This window comes from Ixodes scapularis, unplaced genomic scaffold, assembly GCF_016920785.2.
Source record: "Ixodes scapularis isolate PalLabHiFi unplaced genomic scaffold, ASM1692078v2 PGA_scaffold4__175_contigs__length_147842914, whole genome shotgun sequence".
Classification (NCBI taxonomy): domain Eukaryota; kingdom Metazoa; phylum Arthropoda; class Arachnida; order Ixodida; family Ixodidae; genus Ixodes; species Ixodes scapularis.
Genome location: NW_024609879.1, coordinates 37,482,375 through 37,501,978, shown reverse-complemented (window position 1 = coordinate 37,501,978; position 19,604 = coordinate 37,482,375). Strand labels below are relative to the sequence as shown.

Sequence of the window (19,604 nt, the reverse complement as noted above, 5' to 3'; positions counted from 1 at the left end):
GCCCTTCTATACACTGTGGGAAAACCTAGACGCATCTGATTACTTAGATTGCGTAATTCGCTGAAGCAACTCGGCTAGTTCAGCATCGTAATGAAAGAAGTAAGGCGGCTGACGCGCTGACCTCTCGATACACCAACCCAGTGTTTAGAAACAAGCCCGCTTTGCCCACACCAGGTGTGGGCACTGCGCGTGCGCAGAAACGAAATTCGGGAGGAGCGAAGCGTTTGCGGAAGCGCAGTACCGACAGCAGCGCCACCGCAGTGCGTGACGTTAGCGCTTTGAGTTTGTCTATATGTCTATCTTTTGTAAGCAAAAGTTCACAATAATTTTGTTTAAAAACACTAAGTTGTTTTGTGTAATATTGGACTAATAAGTTACCTACATGGACTTTTAGAGTAGCGCCTAATAAACAAAAAACCAAAATGGAACATTTGATTGCTTAAAAAAGCCACGAAACTATTAACCTCTCTCTTTACGTAACTCACCGTCAGAGTTCTACATATTTGAGGTCCAAAGCCTCGGAATAAACCAACGTCACCGGGCATCTGTCACTAGGTTTTTACTTGAAAATAAACATATCCTAGTTGAATTGCAAACTTCGGTGGCAATTCAGTTTTTATGGATGTGCAGAAAGAGTAAAGTGCCCAAATTTTACAGTCTTGCTCCTCAATGCTAGCTGTTGATGTCGCCGTAGACTGTCTCTTTGATCTACAAAATGAAGCTTACTCATTTCGTTTTTGATTGAACAACAATATTCTGCTAAACGTATTTCTTTCCTCGGAAATAGCAAATGTTATTCACAATATGTTGCTAATAGTTTAAGAAACGTTAGTGATAATGAAGACACATACTAGACAAAGAGATGCTTAAAGAGATGTTATTACGTGGCTAAGTGATTTCCTTTCACCGAAGTCAATACCACCTTAACTGCGCCCTTGTAAGCTTCCATATTTTTTTTTTGTTTGTTTAAAAGCTGACTTTTGTTGTAGAACAAAAATAATAATCGCTTTCGAGAAGCAATATCAGGTGTTTTTCGGCCCGGGTAAAAGCTACGCATCGCAGAGAGCTCACACTCCGTGGAAATGTGAATATAGCGGTTAGGTTAGAACCCGAAGATTCACAACATGACGGTACTTGAATAAGAAAATATTTGAGAGAAATAAAATTTCTCTACGAGCCGATGTCCTCCTGAGCTTCATATCTTCAAAATAGACGTCGACGTTGTGCACGTTTTTAGAAATTATATCAGTGGAAAACACTTCCCAGCAAGAAAGAGGATATATGTTTTCTTTCTTCGTGACAAAATTTTTTCACTGAAATTTGAGCTACAGACACCCGCAAGGTTCATTTCTTGTAGTTCACAATATTAGGCTTAGGTGGACATCCGTTCGTAGAGGAATTTCGTCGTTCCGAATTGTCGTTTAATTCAGGTAAGGTCATCTTGTCAAACTGCCAAGTTTTATCCCAAGCGCTAGCGTCACATTCTAACGGAGTTGGAGCTTTCTGCGATGCATAGCTGTTTTTTTTTTTTTTTTACTCTTGCCGGATAACGCGGCTCACTCTTCTTGGGAGCTCCCTGTATGATGGTTTCATGCACATTGGAACTATCAAGGCGTAATGAACTGATATGTTTTAAATAAAGTGCATTTGGTTGGAATAATCCACTATAAAAGTTAGCAACAAACAGTCCTTACATATCCGTATATACATTGCATTCCATCCGTAAGAGCAGCTTGTAGGCATTTTTTGTAATCTCTAAAGCAGCACCATATCACACAGTCTCGGGAGTTTTCAAAATCCTGTCAAGAAAAAAGATTATATATAATTTTTGACAGCATTACGAACGTGCGGTCTTGTGCTTTAACTCGGCAGCTTTCGCGACTCAACGAGAAGTAATCTCAAAATTAATTGATGCAAAATCGTCGTTTTTTTACAAAAACGCTGAGGTTGATCTTTTTAAATAGTATGCACCGGTTGAGACCTGGTCGACGTATCCCGCAGTGCCCAGTTTGGTACCGACCCCCGAGGCTTGCATACTGTTTTGAAGTCATCCCACACTTTCTGTAGATTTTCAAAAGCTAAGTTTTAAGCCATGTAAAATGTTGTTTTTAAGACAATCACTTTTGCAAACGCTTAGGCGCTTAGTGGTATACGCAACTGCAAGATTGACATCTTTCTGGCGTTGTTGGCGTGCAAGCATATGCGGTACTTTTGGATAACGTTGGTAAGCTTGCAATCGCACCTGTTCCCACACTAAGACAGAGTCACATGAAAGCTCCCAGAACCCTCCGTTTATGACACGTTGTAAAAACTCTGAATCAGCGATCAATCCCAACTCTGCACAAAGGTAGCCTTATTTATTTGAAGAATATAACATGACCCCAGTACTGTGAAAGAGATAGGCTTAATTTGCTAGAGAAATGTTTTGTTCTCTTCTGCTGAACCCAGGAACGGCGTTTCTACTGAGAACGTCTATGCATCAGGAGAGTCAGATAGACTAAACTTAAGGAAAGGTGTCCATAATTTACCCTTGACAGGAAAAATATTACAAAACAAAACAAGAGGACACACACATACGCTAGTGCTTAAGTTGAGCGAAGAATAAAAAAAAAAGCAGTTTGGCTTAAGAAAAACACTTAACAAGCCTTAATTTTAGCTTTCCTTTTAAAGTTGTTTCCAGAATCCTTGCTCGCGTATATGGACCACCTTGTAGTGATTATTCGAGTTCCTGTGCTTGGGTCCTGATTTACGGCAGAGCGCAACCGACTTTCTAAGCCGAAGAACCAGCCAAGCAGCGTCAACAGCCTGAGGTCACAGCGTTCGTCGTCATTTTCCGGGTTATCTAATGTAGGAAGAAAATGCGCCCTGACTTTGCGCTTTTAGTCGATGTGTGTGTTTTTGGTTGTCTTTAAGGATTTTGCAGCGCACCGATCTCAAGCAAAAAATACAGGTACTGAGCTACGCGCAATATAAAAAAAAAATATGCTGCATTGTGCTGGAATATCACGACTCCCATTTTTGTGAACATATAAATCTGGCATTCGAAGCGAATTTTTAGCCAAATAATAGGTCCCAGGTCATTGGGCTTATAGTGTGTTTTGTAAGAACCTTGTCAAAGTAATGCAACTACCCAGATATAGAAGGAAACAATTTTAGATTTTACGAGCATTCGGTCCGCGGCTTCCCGTAGAAGATCGTTGTAAACGAAAATTTGTCTCTTTCAGAGATGGTACAGCTTCCGTCCAGTTGCATGAGATGATGTAGAATCAACCATTCATGAAACACATATACGTTAGACAGGGTGTTCGTTGAATCCTTGCACTCAATCGTCCTCCGGCATTCCCGTGCACTCTCGGTTGTTTCGCCGGTGCCGAATCCTAACAAAATGTGTTCTGCGCACCTGAGCATTGTGACGACAGATTTAGGCCTTACGGGGTGGACGCGGATTCCCGTGAAGCCTGGGTAGGTTCTTTCACACAATTGTAGCTTTGTCATTCCTTCTCCCGGAAGTACCGTCATGTTTATCGAGTAGTGCCTTGATGAGAGTAGATCGAAGCAGGCTTGTTTTAGAGTCCTAAAAAAGAGATAAAATCAGTATTGTCCATAACCACTAATATCACGATTAAACTGCAGCGTATGCTCTACACTTGAACTCAACATGTACCTTTATCATATTCGTTTAACATATTTAACATATCCGTTTACCAGGGTTTCTTAAACGCTCCACTCGATTTTCTTAATGTGTGTGTATAAAGGACAACATCCACCGTTTCTAGTATACTGAGTCGGCTACCGCATAACACTAACCAGCTACTGTACTAGCTGTCGTTTGCTTGCGCAACATGACAAATCTCTCCACCCGGAAACGATATCGCGCAAACCTGGAAGCTTGTGCCTTGAATCACTTTGAGACTAGCCCTTAAATAGCGGGGCTATGTCCACCACAACGCAAGACACTTCAGCGTGGTTGAAAATATTTATAAAATATCATTTTAATTAGGTCTTATTCAAACAAAACCTTCAACGTCACGGCTTCATTCCTAGAGCTAGCTTTTAGTAAAGCTTAATGTTTCTGAGACATGGAACTTCCTTATGCACTGCGTAAAACAATTTTTGGGGCCTATCCGGTACGCATTTGTTGATATAATGAAACCCACGTCTCTACATTTTATGCAGTTACCAATACCGGTATGTCCAACACAAACCTATAAACCAAGCCTATCCAGAAATAAAAAGAAATATGATTATTCCGGCAAATGCACTTTTATTCCGGTGCCGCTTAGAGATCCTTCTAAATTTTTATTTTTATTTTTGCTTGTCTGCTCACTATTGTTTGAAATTGGTATTTTATAGTTTGACTAAACTATGCAATTAGAAAATATCCACCGCGTATATATTGTAATTCGTGTTGTCGTGTTTACATTATTAAGTAAAGTATACAGTGGACAAGAGAAATTAGGTCGTTTGATGGAGACATAACCGAAGGCTAACTATACTTTAAATGCTCCACAGTAAGCAAATAATTTTTTTCTCCGCGCTTGGTCTCATATTTTTAGCAAGTCTGACCCAACACGAAACATTTTTTTTTTGTTTTTGTTCCCGAAACGTAGCAGGTGCCAAATATACTCGAGCGCTTAATTGGTTTGTTTGTCACTGCTTGACGTAATAGGCAGCTTCGTTTTCGTTTTCATGCAATAAAAACAGAGTTGTGTATAGAAAGGACGGGCTTCGAAAGGTTACGTGTTTTTTCGTGACATTTGGTGTGGGGACGCTTCGGCCTGGGTCAGACCTTTTCCAAGAACGGTTGCATGATCAACATCATCACTGTCAGTTTAAGAATGGCAGGAAGGATTTTGCGTTCCGAACATCTTATAATGGCTCTGCAGGTGATCAGGTTGCGACTTTAGCCCGAAATAAACGCCAAAAAACAAATCACAAAAGCAAAGAAGGGGGAACAGAAGTTTTGCTGTATTTTTAGCGATCTGTGTCTACAGCCTTCGCACACTGGAATCAAATCCTGTGTCGCATAAGGTGGTGCAACAATCATAATGAATTTTGATGGTTAACATTAAGATAAACCTATATTTGTTTCCATCGTTAAGCTGCAACAACTTCAGGTTCGTTTTCATTTTGTTAGAATTGTTTACTATGTTTATTAAGCCCAAAACCTTACTTGTCCTATTACGCGAAAAGGCGGCGTCGGCGTTGCGCCCGAAAGATGGTGCTTTGCAGATGCTTTGTCACGGAAGCCGACGGGGTGCTCAAGGTCAAAGCGGACGCTCCTCAGAAATAAAACACAAAGAAAAGCACAGCAGTGCAGATGCTCCGTCTGGGAAGCCGTAAAGCCGGAGGGGGCCCAGCGACTGAGAAGTGGAGGAGTGTAAGGTCACCGTTGGAGTGCCGTTTGCAAAATGATGACGTGATTCGCTGCTTGTAGGAATGCGCTGTGTGTAGGAATGTTTTCGCAGTCTTACATGTAAGCAGTCCTAAGTGTCTTCGCCGTGTTTTTCCAGTAAAGTATTTTTAACTAAAATGTGTTATAAAACAAATCGTCTAATTTTGTGCATAGTGCCGAGCAAAACGAAATAGACAAGGCGGCCCGGTTGCCTTGCGTACCTGTGGTGCCATTTGCCAGGAGAAGTGGTCTATCTGGTGTCGCGAGTTGCACACGCGAACAGGTGCCAAACACTCAGTCACTCTTCGTGCTTGATGCACAACCCCTGATAGCTGATCAATGATGGCGAAGAGTGTGCAATGATAGCATTTTTTTTTTTTGCAACTGCTTAAAACGATATTTTTTTGTTTCCAAAGGGTGATTTTGTAATATATGGGCTGCAGGAAACATCATTGTTGTTTGTCTATGAATTGCGACAGCAGTCTTCGTGAGGCTCACGAAGTGTCTCGCTGCAAATAATTGAACACGCAAATATTGGTTAAGCAATTTTTTTTTTTTTTTTTATGAATGGCTTACAACGATATCCTTCAGGTAAGCACAACTTTAGCGCGCCACTTCGAGATTGAGTGATTGCCTCGTCTCTGTGTATTCGTATAGTATTCTGTCTATGCATAATCGTTTGATGTACAAGCTCTTTCCCTACCATCATTGCAGGTTCGTGTGTGTTCTCGTCCGCTATCGGCGTGATCGTTCAATGTTCACACTGTTTTGCCACGATCATTGACCATCTACCAACTAGCTCCACCCAAACCGATAATTGCTTCGTAGCTTGGGCAGAAATGTGAATGTGTACGCACTGGCGCTCCGTGTATGCGTGGCGCGGGTTTATCTTTTTGCTAGGACAACGTCCAGGACGACGCCTTAGAGGACGACGTCAACGACTACGTGTAGGACGACCTCTAGAACGACGCCGAGGACGACGTCAAGGATGTGAGGTGCTTAGAACAGGGTGCAAATGTGCAGTGAAGTTGAAATTTGGGCTAGTTGCTAGTCTAACATATAGAGGTATTTAGCGCACAAGGTAGAGAAAAGAAGGACAGGACAGAAAAGAGCGCTACTCTCTACTTCGTTTACTGACAAGAAAGGAAGAGAAAGAAAAAAACAAATAATCATCCGCGGACTCGTGCATCTACCACCAGCCCCGTGAATGATGGTTGCTCGTCCATCCAGGTTCGTGTGGGCCCTTCATTGTTTGTTGAAGAAATTCCCTTTCCTTGTTTGAGAGGGCTACGGATTCTGTACTAATACAATTCCTGTCCTCACAGAGGATGTAGAAGGCCTCCAATGCCTCGCGGGTTAATTTGTCTTTGTTCTTCCCCAAGATATTGGTCTCGCCGAATAATGGTCTGCACATGCACTCCCTGCAATGGAGTGGAAGATTTCCGCCCAGTATAGGCCTTCAAGGAGTAATCATGTTCCCGGAGTCGGTCATTGAACCACCTGCCCGTTTGGTCTATGTAGCTCTTGCCACACGAAAGAGGAATCTTATATACTACTTCCGAAGCGCATGGACGGAAATTGCTTCCATGCTTCTTGGTTCACTTCTGTTTTGTGGTACCCTCAACATGCGCATTCACTCTAGGGCAAATTTGGCTATTTTCTTTGTGGTGCTGAAAAAACCTACTCTGAACCCATAGAGGTTGGCGACGGTGTTTTTTTTTTTTTTTTAAATTATGGGACATCCTGTGCTGGTACGGTACTACTATTGGCCTTGCTTACTCGACACTGGTCTTGTTGGATTGGAAGCCTTTTGCCTTCTTCACCAGAGCGTTTGGCAGATCAGCCAGTGGGGCTGACGAATAGTTGGCTTTTCTTAGCCTCTCTGCTTGCATACTGAAGTTGGCTGAGGTAGTATGAAGACAGGACTTCTTTAGTCTCGAGCCCAGACACTTTAGAGCTATGCACATCTTGATGACTTTTGAGTGGACCGAGCTGTAGTCTAGAATGCCTTTCTTTGTTTGTGAGCTGTACGACCAACAAAGATGGGTGTCACCCAGGTTGGATGGGGTCACCCAGGAGCAAAAAAGATTCTTCACATAAATACTGAATGCAGTTCTCTTCTCAGTAACCCCTAACCGGAGATATTCCACTATCTCCTCGGAGTTGAAAACTCGGAAGAAATTTCTAATACTGGAGCGAAAGATCCAGTTCCTGGATATTTAGCTCCACCTACCTGGGTGACACCCATCTTTGTTGGTCGTACAGCTCACAATCTAAGAAAGGCATTCTAGACTACAGCTCGGCGCACTCAAAGGTCATCAAGAGGGACATAGCTCTAACGTATCTGGGCTTGGCACTTAATAAATCCTGTGTTCATACTATGTCAGCCAGGTTCAGTTTGCTAATAGAGAGGCTAAGAAGGGCCGGCTATTTGTCAGCCCTACTGAATGATCTGGCAAACGCTCTGGTGAAGAAGGCAAAAGGCTTCCAATCAAGCAAGACAAGTGTCGAGTAAACAAGACCAATAGTAATACCTTACTAGAACAGGATGCTCCATATTTTAAAAAAAAAACTACGCAAGCCGCTATGGGGACAGAGTAGTTTTTTCAGCGCCACAAAGAATTAGCCAAATTTGCCCTAGAGTGAATGCGCAAGCTGAGGGTGCCACAAAACACAAGTGCACCAAGAAGCATGCAAACTAATTCCGTCTATGCGCTTCGGGAGTCGTATCTAAGATTCCTCTTTTTGTGTGGCAAGAGCTACATAGGCCAAACAAGCAGGTGCCTCACTATCCGACTCCGTGAGCAGGATTATTCGGCGAGAGCAACGTCTTGGAGAAGAACAAAGACAAACTGACCTGCGAGGTATTAGAGGCCTTCTAGATCCTCTCTGAGGAGAGGAGTGGTATTAGCGCAGAATCCGTAACACTGTCAAACAAGGAAAGGGAATTCCTTGAACGAACAATGAAGGGCCCACACAAGCCTGGATGAACGAGCCACTATCATACAAGGAGCTGGTGGTAGATGCTTGAGTCCGCGGATGATTTGATGATTTTTTTCTTTATCTTCCTTTCGTGTCAGTTAATGTAGTTGTGAGTAGCGCTCTTTTCTGCCCTGTCCTTCTTCTCTCTACCTTGTGCGTTAAATACCTCAATATGTTAGGTGCAAATCTGAAGGATTGCGTACTGCCGCCCCGAATACGCGTGGTGCATTCGAGGCCAGATACCGCATTGCGAATACCGGGTGAAGTAGCTAAAGAGTGATATCGCATTAAAACGTTCCACCACTGGCAGTGTTCTCACTGTTTATACTAAATAAATGCGTAGTGTCATGGCACGTGCGCCCTTTTCTAGGCGGAATAAATAAGATGTCTTCCCTTTTCGCTGTTTTCTTTTTTTAACATATTTGAGAAAAACACTTCACATCCTGAAGGACTGATAAAATTCCCCTTGTTTCGCGATGATTAAAAAAAATATTATGCTTGAAATTCATCCTTTGTAGTAGTCACCTAAAGGGGGTTGCGCTACAAGCGCAAACAGCCGCTGACTGCTCCTACATTGTGTCAGCGAGAGGCGCTGTATAATAAAAAAGAGTAACCATATATGAATTGCAGTCATCTTCGTTTAATTTTAACAAACGTAGCAACCGTATGTTTAATATGGGGCCTCTTAAAACTTCTTATTGCGTGCTGCTATTTCTAACTCTAATCAATATGTTGTTGACCTATGCGAAACCACGTGGTAGTGTTCTTAAATATAGTCAACTTTCACCCTATTTGTACATTTGTTTCTTTTTTTTTTGCCTAATATGTATGATGGGAACCCTGATCATAATTAATACCTACTTTTGTGTGTTATAGATAAAAAAATTAACCAAATTCTATTATCCTAGGTATTTGGTCCAAGGTTAATAGGATTGCATACGGCTTGTCCGCGAAGAAAATTAGTGTCTTTTTTCAGAGCAAAAATAAACTGCGCTTTGCCGAACTCGCAGTTTTCCCCCAAACATAACACTAGCGGTTCGAACCAGATGCGAACGTTTTACAGCTAACCTTTATCTTGTTCAAAAGTTAAAGCTTATACTTACTTTTCTGACACTTTCAATAAAAGAATTGGCCCGTTCCCGGTACGTGAACCATTAAGTTACATGCTTTCATGATCCTCGTCGGCCAGAATTTTCACATTGAAAATATACGAAGCTCGCGTAAACTTTGGAGTAAGATAACAGATATTTCTAAAATGTATCATATGAACCGGACCTCTAGCGTTATGTTTGAGAGGGGTCTGTGTGCGTTCGACGATGCGTAGTTTTTTTATTCGATAAAAAAGCGAGGTTTGTTGCGGGGAATACTTGTACTTATAACTTATAGTGAGGGTTATATCTAGTCCGATTTCTTTTGCCTATAGATAGCTCGTCATCTGAGCAGCAATAGGCAGGTACCGAACATCTAATTTCCTTTAAAAAGCCCAGAAGCAATGCAACAGAAAAATGTAAGGACAAAAAAAAATTTTTTAATATTTCAAAAGCCGTTTTAAAATTAGAAAAAGCTACGTAATTAAGTGACCTCCATAGCAAACATACTCAAGTAGATAGTAAAATTACTTCCGTAAACCATGGAATGGGAATGGCGAATGCTGCACTTATGTCCCGTGTGAACGATCCGGGACCGCCAAGTTTGCACATGTGTTACTAAGCTGAAGCGCGCATATAAAAGAAAGAATATCTTTCAAGTCCCGCAAGAGAGTTTCTAAATGGCAACTCAATTTTAAGAATAATTTCTGATTTCAGATAATGTTAGAATGCCTTTCTACCACTCAATATGTCCAGTGTACTTGTAAGATCGATCTTAATGTAAAATAGGGTCATTAACCTTTTTTCACATGTTGTTTATATCTCTACTACTAAAATTGAGAATACTGATGTATTTCAAAGTAATATTTTCAAATACGCGAATAGCTTTCACATAGCCGTATAAATTATTACGTATCGGTACATTCGTATCTTTAATGAGGTCGACTTTACGGGTCGTTGACGTACAATTCTCAAAAAAAATATGAGATGTGTTTTGATAGATTTGAATTCAGCAAGAACTACTTTGTGCAGTGATGCTAATATTGTTGATTTTGGCGCTATATCATATTTATAATTAATTGGCCTTCAAATACATAGCTTCTTGTTTTATGCAACATGGTAATAAATAATGTTAACAGTATAATTTTTGTAATTTTGGTTTAAAAGAGCATCACTCCTCAATGCTCTTCTTATGAATGCAAATAAAGTAATATTTCAGATAAATTTTGCAGAATTGTTTAATATCGACTTCTGAGAATAGCCTGATTAAGCTTACAAATGTCATGATAAGTCAAGATCTAGTACAGGTATATAAAAACTAAGTGCATATTTGAAAGTCTCACAAAGAAACAAATCACTAAGAAAGATTTCAGCTCGATCAATGACTAAACATTGAAAACTTTAAAGCCACTCAGCCCCCTTAATTAATATCCACGTTACTTTATTCTAAATAGGATGTGGCGATCGCGGTTTTTCGATTTGGTTTAATTATTCCTACGTTTTGTTTTAATGTGAAAAGAAAGTTTTATTTTTTATAGTGAATATGTCTACGCCTCTAACTATAATGGTCGTTTATCGGTTCATATGCGAGTATCTTAACACCACCTGGAAGCTATTTACCTTTTTGTTTTGTGGGTCCTGACCAATTCCTTAATAACTTAGCCTCAAACTTAACGAAAACGATAAATGAAAAAAGCATATTTATTTATAAAATGGATACATAAAAATGGTAAGGAAAAAAGGGCGTGCAGGTGCAAATGAATTCGATATAACGTATCCACTAAGAAACATTGCATTTAATTCGTCATCTACGCGCACCGCGATTACTTGACCTGATTGTTGAGAAAACGATCAACCTTTTCTCGCATGTTTTTTTTTTGTGTTTATAACTAGGGTTTTACATTTTCAGCAAACACCAATACGCACCGTAAGGTAGCATTTGAGGTTGTGCTATTAAAAGGGGGAATATAAAAAAAACGAATTTAAGATAGTTTTAAATTAAAAAGAAAGCTTTCCAAAGAAATGAAATATCTCCAGGCTCATCAGGCGCCGTCCGCGAACACAACAGAACTGATCTATTTGCGATGCTGCATTTTTTAATAGGAATGTTCCCCCCGCCCCCCCCCCCCCCCCCCCCCGCCTTCCTTGATATCTCGTTCTTTTCTTTTCTCGCTACTGGGAAACTTTCCAGGATACGCATACAGTGTAATCCACTTATAACGATACCAGATATAACGATATATCGCTTATAGCGATCAGATTTTTTAGATTTGATCGCTATTTTTTTAGATTTGATTTGATCCAGATATAACGATAATCGGCTATAACGATTGGATTTTGCGGTTTTCTCAATATCGTTATAAGTGGACTGCACTGTATTCTCTGGAGGTTGGGGACTCGCATGCTTGCGTCCCGTTTCCTTCATCATACGCCCCGATGAACACCGATACTTAGTACGACGCTGCAAATTTACACTGAAAACACTTAATTCCTAGAAAAAATAAGCCCCGAACGCCCCTCTCTCTCCCTCTCAACGTTAAAAAAATGTCAAGCTGGAAACACGGAACTTTTTATACAACTCTGATTTTAGCATAATTCTCAGAGTTTAACCTTGAAACTGCCTTGCTGATCGGGCGGAGTGATGCAGTAGCTAGCTTAGGCTAAATAATAAAATGTTCGGACCGACTACAGAAGGAGCACTAACTAAACCATGCTAGTTTATTACTGCTTCACTGAATAAAAAATCCGGGTGGACCTTGATGGCAAATGCGTGAGCCACACTTCCTAATCTTCTTCCAGTAAACGGGAGGCCAGTCCAGCACTCTTCCACGCCACATACAAATTGACTTAATTAAAAATAATTATTTGTGTCCTGAAACAAGGCGAAGTTTGAAGAAGGGTGTTAAAAATTAGTTTGGAACCTTATTGTTCAACCTCTTCTGTCCACAGAGAGGACAAATGGGATAAAAATGCCCTAGGCCAAGTCCTTTCTCAGAAAGGGAACATTGCATACAAAACCCTATAGCAAAATGCATACAGATTTTTCCCCTGAAGACCAAAAGCTACACCCTCAAGTCATTGTTTAAAGTTAAGCCTCCTTACTGCTTCATAAAAGGAGATGCGGAAGACAGTATAATTTGATGAGGTGGTGTCAGGGAATAAATGTGGAGTCATTGAAGGATCCCCCTCTCCTAAAACCCGTCGCTAGCTGTAACAAACTGCTAAAACATACACGCCCTATTTGCTTAAAACAGGATATAGCAAAAAAAAGAAAAGGCTTACTTTTAGTGTTTTTGTCTTTTTAAAACAAAGTCATCATATACTATCATGCCCTTATTATAACAGGTGCGTATTCGATGAGCCCTATAAGAAACGTACCTGACAAAACCACGAACCTGGTCCAAGGAACAGCGGGACCACTGTCCATTCCGCGGGCCGTGTGCAACAGGTGCCATTATGAAGCCGTCACTTGCGGAGCATACTTGACGCTCGTTTCCAGGAGTGCTATATTTTGGTTTGTCCCCATCATGGACCATGCCAAGGCTGTTGAGATAATTCAGTTTAAGATATTTGTTAGTAACGTGCTCGTGAATGATGGCTCGATGAAATTTCACGTCCATCCACATTTGGCGTAGTAGGTGTTAGTTACATGACAATATATTGTTTAATTTGAATGGCGCTCCTTTTTTACCGTAAAAATTAAATATCTAGGAGTTGCTTTGCACTACTGCGTAGATTTACAAGGTCTGTGTGAGTTCACATCACGAAGATCGCTTTCAAACTTGAAGCTGTCAGCTCGTTTGTTATTGTTTGGCAGTTCCTCGAAGTACAGAGGGCTGTTCGCAAGGATTTGTCTTGTCGTGTACCATGCTCAAAGGATTCACGATTTTTGGGCAGGGTACGGGAGAACGGTACAGCTGTATAGTACAATATTAGACAAATTACCAGTTATATTGAGCCTGTCTCAAAGGTCTGTTCTTGAGCAACTTCTGTAGACATTTAGTTTTATATTATTTTTATTTATTGAACCGCAAATGCCTCAAATAAGAAGTATTACATGAGGGTAGTACAATATTTAAACATCAAAACAAAATTTCTTCGATGAATGCTTTAAAATGGGTGGGGTTGGAGTGGAGCGCGGTATCGGTGGGCAGAGCATTTCAATCCTAGGCTTTATTGCAGAAAAAAATGAGAAAAAGATGCGCAGTGCAGCGGGCATGGGAGGGGGGGGGGGGGGGTGGAGGGGGAGGGGAGTAGACAGCGACCTGATGACTGATGCTACATGAAACGCAGTGAGCTGGTGCAATAACAGAGCTGTCAAGTGATGAGTGATTATACTTGTGAATGGACAGAGTCTGGAAATTTTACGCCGGGATTCGAGGTTAAGAAGATTATCTTGAGATATAATTGCGGTGACACTGGTACGAAAGGAGTTTTTTTGAGTAGCAGAATCTTGCTGCTCAATTTTGCACAGATTTGACTGTCCCAGCTTGCCCTACTACAACGGGCAGGTGCTTAAATGAGAGGCTACCGGAGCACAAATACGCGTGTGAGCAGTTGCAAGCTTTAGGGAATCTCGCAGCACATTCTACTAGATGTCCCTGCGATACGTTATTTGGAGCAACGATTATATTAGAAAGATCGAGTGAAAGGACGAAGCGAGAAATAATGGAGAACTTCTTGCGTAAGGTCCGGAAGGCGCGGGACGGTGCCCGCTGGCAGGCCCGAACCCCAAGAGACGTGGAAATCGCAAAAAAAAGGTAGACGCTTAAATATTATTGCAGGGCCCCTTTAGGGACATAGGGCGTGCTGAGTCCCGGCATATTTATTATAGTTCCGATGTTAAGGAGCTGACGGCATTGGCCAGTTGAAACGCAAAATAACCACTCATGAAGCAAGAAGCGTAATGATAATAAGCCCCGGCCCTGCATCCCTGCGTTTCTTAAGATCTAGAGTTTTCTATTTTTTTTAAGTAGAATATAAAACTGGATTGGCAACGTAGGAAATATATACAATAAAGCGCTAAAAAAAGCTTTGGACAATTATAGAGAAAAAAAAAAGCAAATGAAGAGCCGAAATCAGCCGCATGTATGTTTTTATGTCACCAACGATAGAATATGTAAGCCAGTATAGGAGGCATTAACGCAAAAAAAGTCTAATAAAATAGACCTTTGCAAAAAGAGCTCTCTGGCCGGCGCCATTTTGCGATTCGAGCGACCCCTATCAGCCGGACATTTCTGTCTCCCGCCTGAGGTGTGAAACCCGGTCAGCGCGACTCTCCACCTGCATCGTGCATTCGAGTTCGTCGGCTTTTCTTGGAAGCTTTTACTTTATTTCTCTAATCAGGATGCTTACCCTTTTTGTGTATCTTTCATTGTGAGAACCAGTGAATACCAGGGCCCGTAGCCTGCTTTGCCTCCGCAGGAAACGAACCAAGAAACCGAACGTCAGGTAGCCAGCGACGCGGGCCATTCCACATTCTTCGAGGGTTATTTCCGTTGAGATAATCTCCGAAAAGCCTTCGCGGCTATGTTCCGAGTCTTCGCGAAAAATACCTTATAGGGTCGGGTCCGGGGTTTGGGGACGGAATACAGACGGTTGTCCATTTGCTTTGGTGCTGTGCAAAAGAAGCAGCTTTTTTTAAGGTGTGGCCTATTTCAAGCCGGACTCCGTTCGTTCGCCGTGAAGTGACTATCGTGGGCACAGTATGTTGAATATGCTTTGTCATTTGAGACCTTTCTCAAATCCCGTTCGAATAACGCGGCACCGTGGGGTACGTACTATATAAGTTGTTCGATTGATGACACTCGTTGAATTTCATCTTGTGAGCGGGGAATGCCCATACCATTAGGCTATTATTTGTGGTCAAATATTTTCGACAGTTAAGATCGCTGTAGATATATACGGCTGAGTGTGCGGTGCCGCAAAAAAGATCAACGTAAAGAAAACAAAAAAAAAACAAAAAGACATTCCAGTTGCATTTCTTCTGTCATGGACGGACTCACCGAAACAGCTTTCATTTGTTTGTTTTTGTTCACAAAAATAGTACAATGCGTTCTTAAAGACCTCGAAAAATTCTATTCGTCATAGAACACGAAAGGAAAGATAAAACGCGGCGATTTTGCCTCCACCAGCGTCTGGGAGTGGGCAGTGGCAGGCTGCCACTGCCCACTGACGAGAAAACCCACAGCCCAGCGCAGTCGGGCAACAGTGACGTACACTCTCCAAACCAGGGACGCTCGCTGTAAATCGCTTCGTTAGAGACTGCCGCTGAAAGGTCTATGAAACGGAAATAAATTAACCTTGTAAACCATTGTGCGAGAGGTCGACGAGACGTGTGCTCTTAGAAAGCTCGTACTTACGAGTGCCCGAGTTCGTGCACCAAAATGGGGACCATACTGTGCGTATGAGGCGTGTCTTCTGATTGGGCAACACGCATATGGATAGTGCAGAGTCCCCCGAGGTAGGCAAGACCTGCAGAAAACGTCGACATTTGAAGTTTGCAGTACGCCTGTTCGATGCATGTTAAGCAGAGCCGAGCAGGCTTTTTCCACAAAGCCCTCCACTCGTTCCATATAAGGAGAGCGAACTCTGCAGATGAGGCGAGTGGAGAGGAGGAAACCGCCAATCATGACAAGCAAAGACCTTCGTGGGAGGGGCTTGTCCTACTACTCGAGGTGTGGCCAGGCAAACATATTGAAAGCACCAAAAATACTGCAATTTAAGAGAAAAACCGCAAACACAGAAGGCGTGTCACTTCAAAACAAACTGTGTGTTTTCAGTTCATGGCCATAGCCGTTCATAAAAGAATTACCCAGTATCCTTTAGTACGGTGATTCTTTATTCGGAAAACACGGACCTCGTTCGATGTGCGAAAGGGCACAACGCTGAAAAAACGCAAACTGTTTTCTATTTCAATGTCTTTCTTTTTGTGTTTTCCCGGAGGGGGGGGGGGGGGGGGTTGAGGGGGATTTATTAGGGGGCCGAGAGCCGCAAGTGTGCCCCAAAGGAACCGGCACGAGGCTCGCCAGCCGCGCTGTGGCCACCCCTGTGATTTTTCTAAACCTGTAGCATACTATAAGAACGTTTTATTTTTAAATCCACAAATGCGAAAGGCATGGATCAAGAGCCTGCACAAGTGTGCCTGTGTGTATGTTGTTTTTCTACGCTTACAAGGATAATAGCAACGAACGATTTACTACGAGATACGTCTCAATTCGTGAAAATTCAATAGCATTCGCGCGCCGCCTCGGGGTTTTCCCCTTTGACCTGCGAGGGCTGACTGGCGCGATCTATTGTCCTGAAAACCCCTTTGAGACAGCGGAGACAGCTGTTTCTGTTCTCTTGTCGAATCCGGTATCTGAGGGCGCCGGCGGAAGCCCCATCCCTCTGAGCAGCCCGCAAGGGGACCTCGTGGGCACTGAAAGGCGCAGGCGTCCTCTCGGAAAGCGTGGTTTTCACACCTCGAGGGGTTTCATACAAATAAACAGTGTTGAATATATTTTCCTTGTCAAGTACTTAATACAATGTATAAAAGAAGGCACCCCGCGACAACATATGGTGCCGTATATATTAAATTGCGTAATAGTTAAAATTAATACGAGTGAGTTTTAGTAGATACGTATGCGAGCGAACTCTTTCACTCTGCGTTTGCGTCAGCGTTGCGCGTTTCACACTGCGCGTGCGAGGAGCTCCATCAGTGGTCTTCCACTGGACAATGGCGACGACGCGCATCCTAATGCAAGGATCACGCTACTGTAACGCAAACTCACAGCGCTTGCGTTGGCTGCTATGCGCAGTACTAAAACTCTCTATTCGCGGCTGATGTATGTTTATAGCCAAAATTTCCTTCATTGGGTTGCACTATTATGGAAGATTAGAATTGATGGATTTATAACTGCTTCGACCACTGAGAAGGGCGAAATTAATTCTTCACGTTTAAAAGCATAAAACGAACGAATCAAACCAAAATGTTTTTTTTCTTTGTTTGTTTTTAAGCAGACCCGTGTACGACGAAAGAGGGCCATTAGGCATGCCACCTTCTTGAAAATATTAGGTGTATTAGTGAGCGTTTAAGTATTTTACCCAAACGCTTTGCGTGCAAAAAAAAATAAAAAGAGTCTGGTTGCCATGCTTCAATCAAAAACCAGATTGGTACCCCGCGGCGTCAATGCTATTTTTTTTGTACACGAAGCTGTAAAGGCCACACTTCCGAAACTTCGTTTTGTCTCTTCGCGAAGTATAAGGCAGGCACTAGATCATCTCAAAGATAGAAAATAATTTAAGCTATAATTGAACTGATGAATTACAAACCCAGAAAAATATAAAAGATACAAATAGCTCCAACCAAATTTTCCTCGGGGTACTTGGCGCGTGGAAAGACGCCTCAACGACGGGTCCTATTTTGAAGCATCTACATAAACATTTAAAAATAATTCGCGCACGCCTACTTTCCATGAAATAACTAACAGACGTGAATACTATGATTCACGGCAATATGACAAAATGAGGATTAATCGCAAGTGCTCCAAAGTCGACCATATGGTTTTGTGATTCACAGATCACCAGTCCAGACAAATGCGTAAATGTAGTATTTCGACCTCTGTGCTCCAAAGGTTCACTTTTATTGGACGGGAATTGTACGTAAAAGAAAAACATCGCCATGGTTCCCGCTGTGGCTGCCCGTGTACTCAAGCTCCTGACGCGGCCGGTCCTGCGACGCAGACCGCGCAAGCGGACGGCGGCCGCAGGGGTGAAACCCGGCACCACGTATTCTGGAGGGGGAGAACTCGGTGCTTGACCGTCGGGGGACCGTCGGCTGGAAAGCCAGACGTCTTAATAGATTCTCCGTCACCTACGTGAAGAGAACTCGCCGAGTGGGAGTCTTCGTCTGCACTCGTAAAGCAAACACGTTTTTCGGTCCAACTTGTTAACTTTGTTATTAAACTTACGTAGTCCTTGTTAAGCAGTTATCTCGCTCTACTCTCCTATAACCCATATTGAAGTTTCTTCGCGAATACGCTACCAACAACTTGGGCCTATCATTCAATTTTGTAATCAAACTACTGTTTTTTTTTCTCAATAACTAGAATCCTTTTCTGTCGTCATTAGATACGCTAATAATACACGCAACAGGAGGTAAAAAAAAGTATGGTTCGTGTCTCTTCCAAGATTGAACGGTGTTATCGTTGGAAGCAGAGATTTTGGGCGCACGGACATTGACGAGTGCTCCGCTCCTATTTATGGCAGTTATATTTCCAGCTTCATTTGTAGTACATGTGATTTTGGACCATGCTAGCAGGTAGTCGGTCCAAAATAAATTGAACTTGTTTCAAGAACGCCGCTATTATTTACATCAATTCGATGACGGGGTGCCCTTTTGAACGTGGCTAGAACTGCACTTTGAAGGCGGCAAATTACAACTTTCCTAAAACTGATTTTAAGTCTGCCAGAAGTATGAATTGCGACACTAAGCCCCATGACGAGTTATAAGGTAAGACGTGAGCAGTAATAACTACGTCCCTCTAGTTATTAATGCATCATAAACGGCAAAGGCCTACAGTACCCACGACCTCGTTGGAAAGTTTTCCACTTTCAATATCTGCGAGGTCCAGCCTAAAAAAAAGAAAAAAAAAGAAGAAATTAGACAGTGCTTCAAGTTTAACTAAACTGTAAAGTTTTCATTCATACGTGTAACTTCCTTCATTTACTGCATGAGCGAAGGCATATTGTCACGAGTGGTGACTAAAAAACAATAAATAAACAGGAAGAAATAAACGTTTAATGTGGCGAACTTGTGCCAAAAATAAAAGAGTACAAAAGATAATAATAGAGCGTCGCGGGCGTCGAAGTCGGCGTGGCAGCAGAGTCGAACGCTGGGTCGAGACTGACTCCGGCTTGCCCGCGGAGCCGCTTTTGTACACACGTTGGCTTCTGGAGCATTCGACGTAGAAGGTTCGCCGCGTAGAACATTCTGACCTCAAAATCAGCTAGACGGTTTTCGATTTCACCAGAACATCACATTACAGTGTTAACAAAAATGCATAGTCGCGGCCAGGAATCGAACCCTGGCCCTTCGCGTGGGAGGTAAGCGCGATAACCATTAGCCCACGGCCGCGCTGCCTACTTGGCGCGCGGCA

General features: G+C 42.3%; 1 protein-coding gene across 1 annotated transcript in view; it reads right to left on the bottom strand.

Moving 5' to 3' along the window:
- LOC115319728 (A disintegrin and metalloproteinase with thrombospondin motifs 12-like) overlaps positions 1 to 19,604 on the bottom strand; it is a 65,517-nt gene that overhangs the window by 6,236 nt on the left and 39,677 nt on the right. The window contains exons 8-12 of the mRNA XM_042293496.1: positions 19,031 to 19,080; positions 15,828 to 15,939; positions 12,844 to 13,008; positions 3,433 to 3,574; positions 1,695 to 1,799 (exon numbers count right to left, since the gene is read on the bottom strand). Of these exons, the coding sequence (XP_042149430.1) occupies positions 1,695 to 1,799; positions 3,433 to 3,574; positions 12,844 to 13,008; positions 15,828 to 15,939; positions 19,031 to 19,080 (574 nt within the window). The remainder of the gene's footprint in view (positions 1 to 1,694; positions 1,800 to 3,432; positions 3,575 to 12,843; positions 13,009 to 15,827; positions 15,940 to 19,030; positions 19,081 to 19,604) is intronic.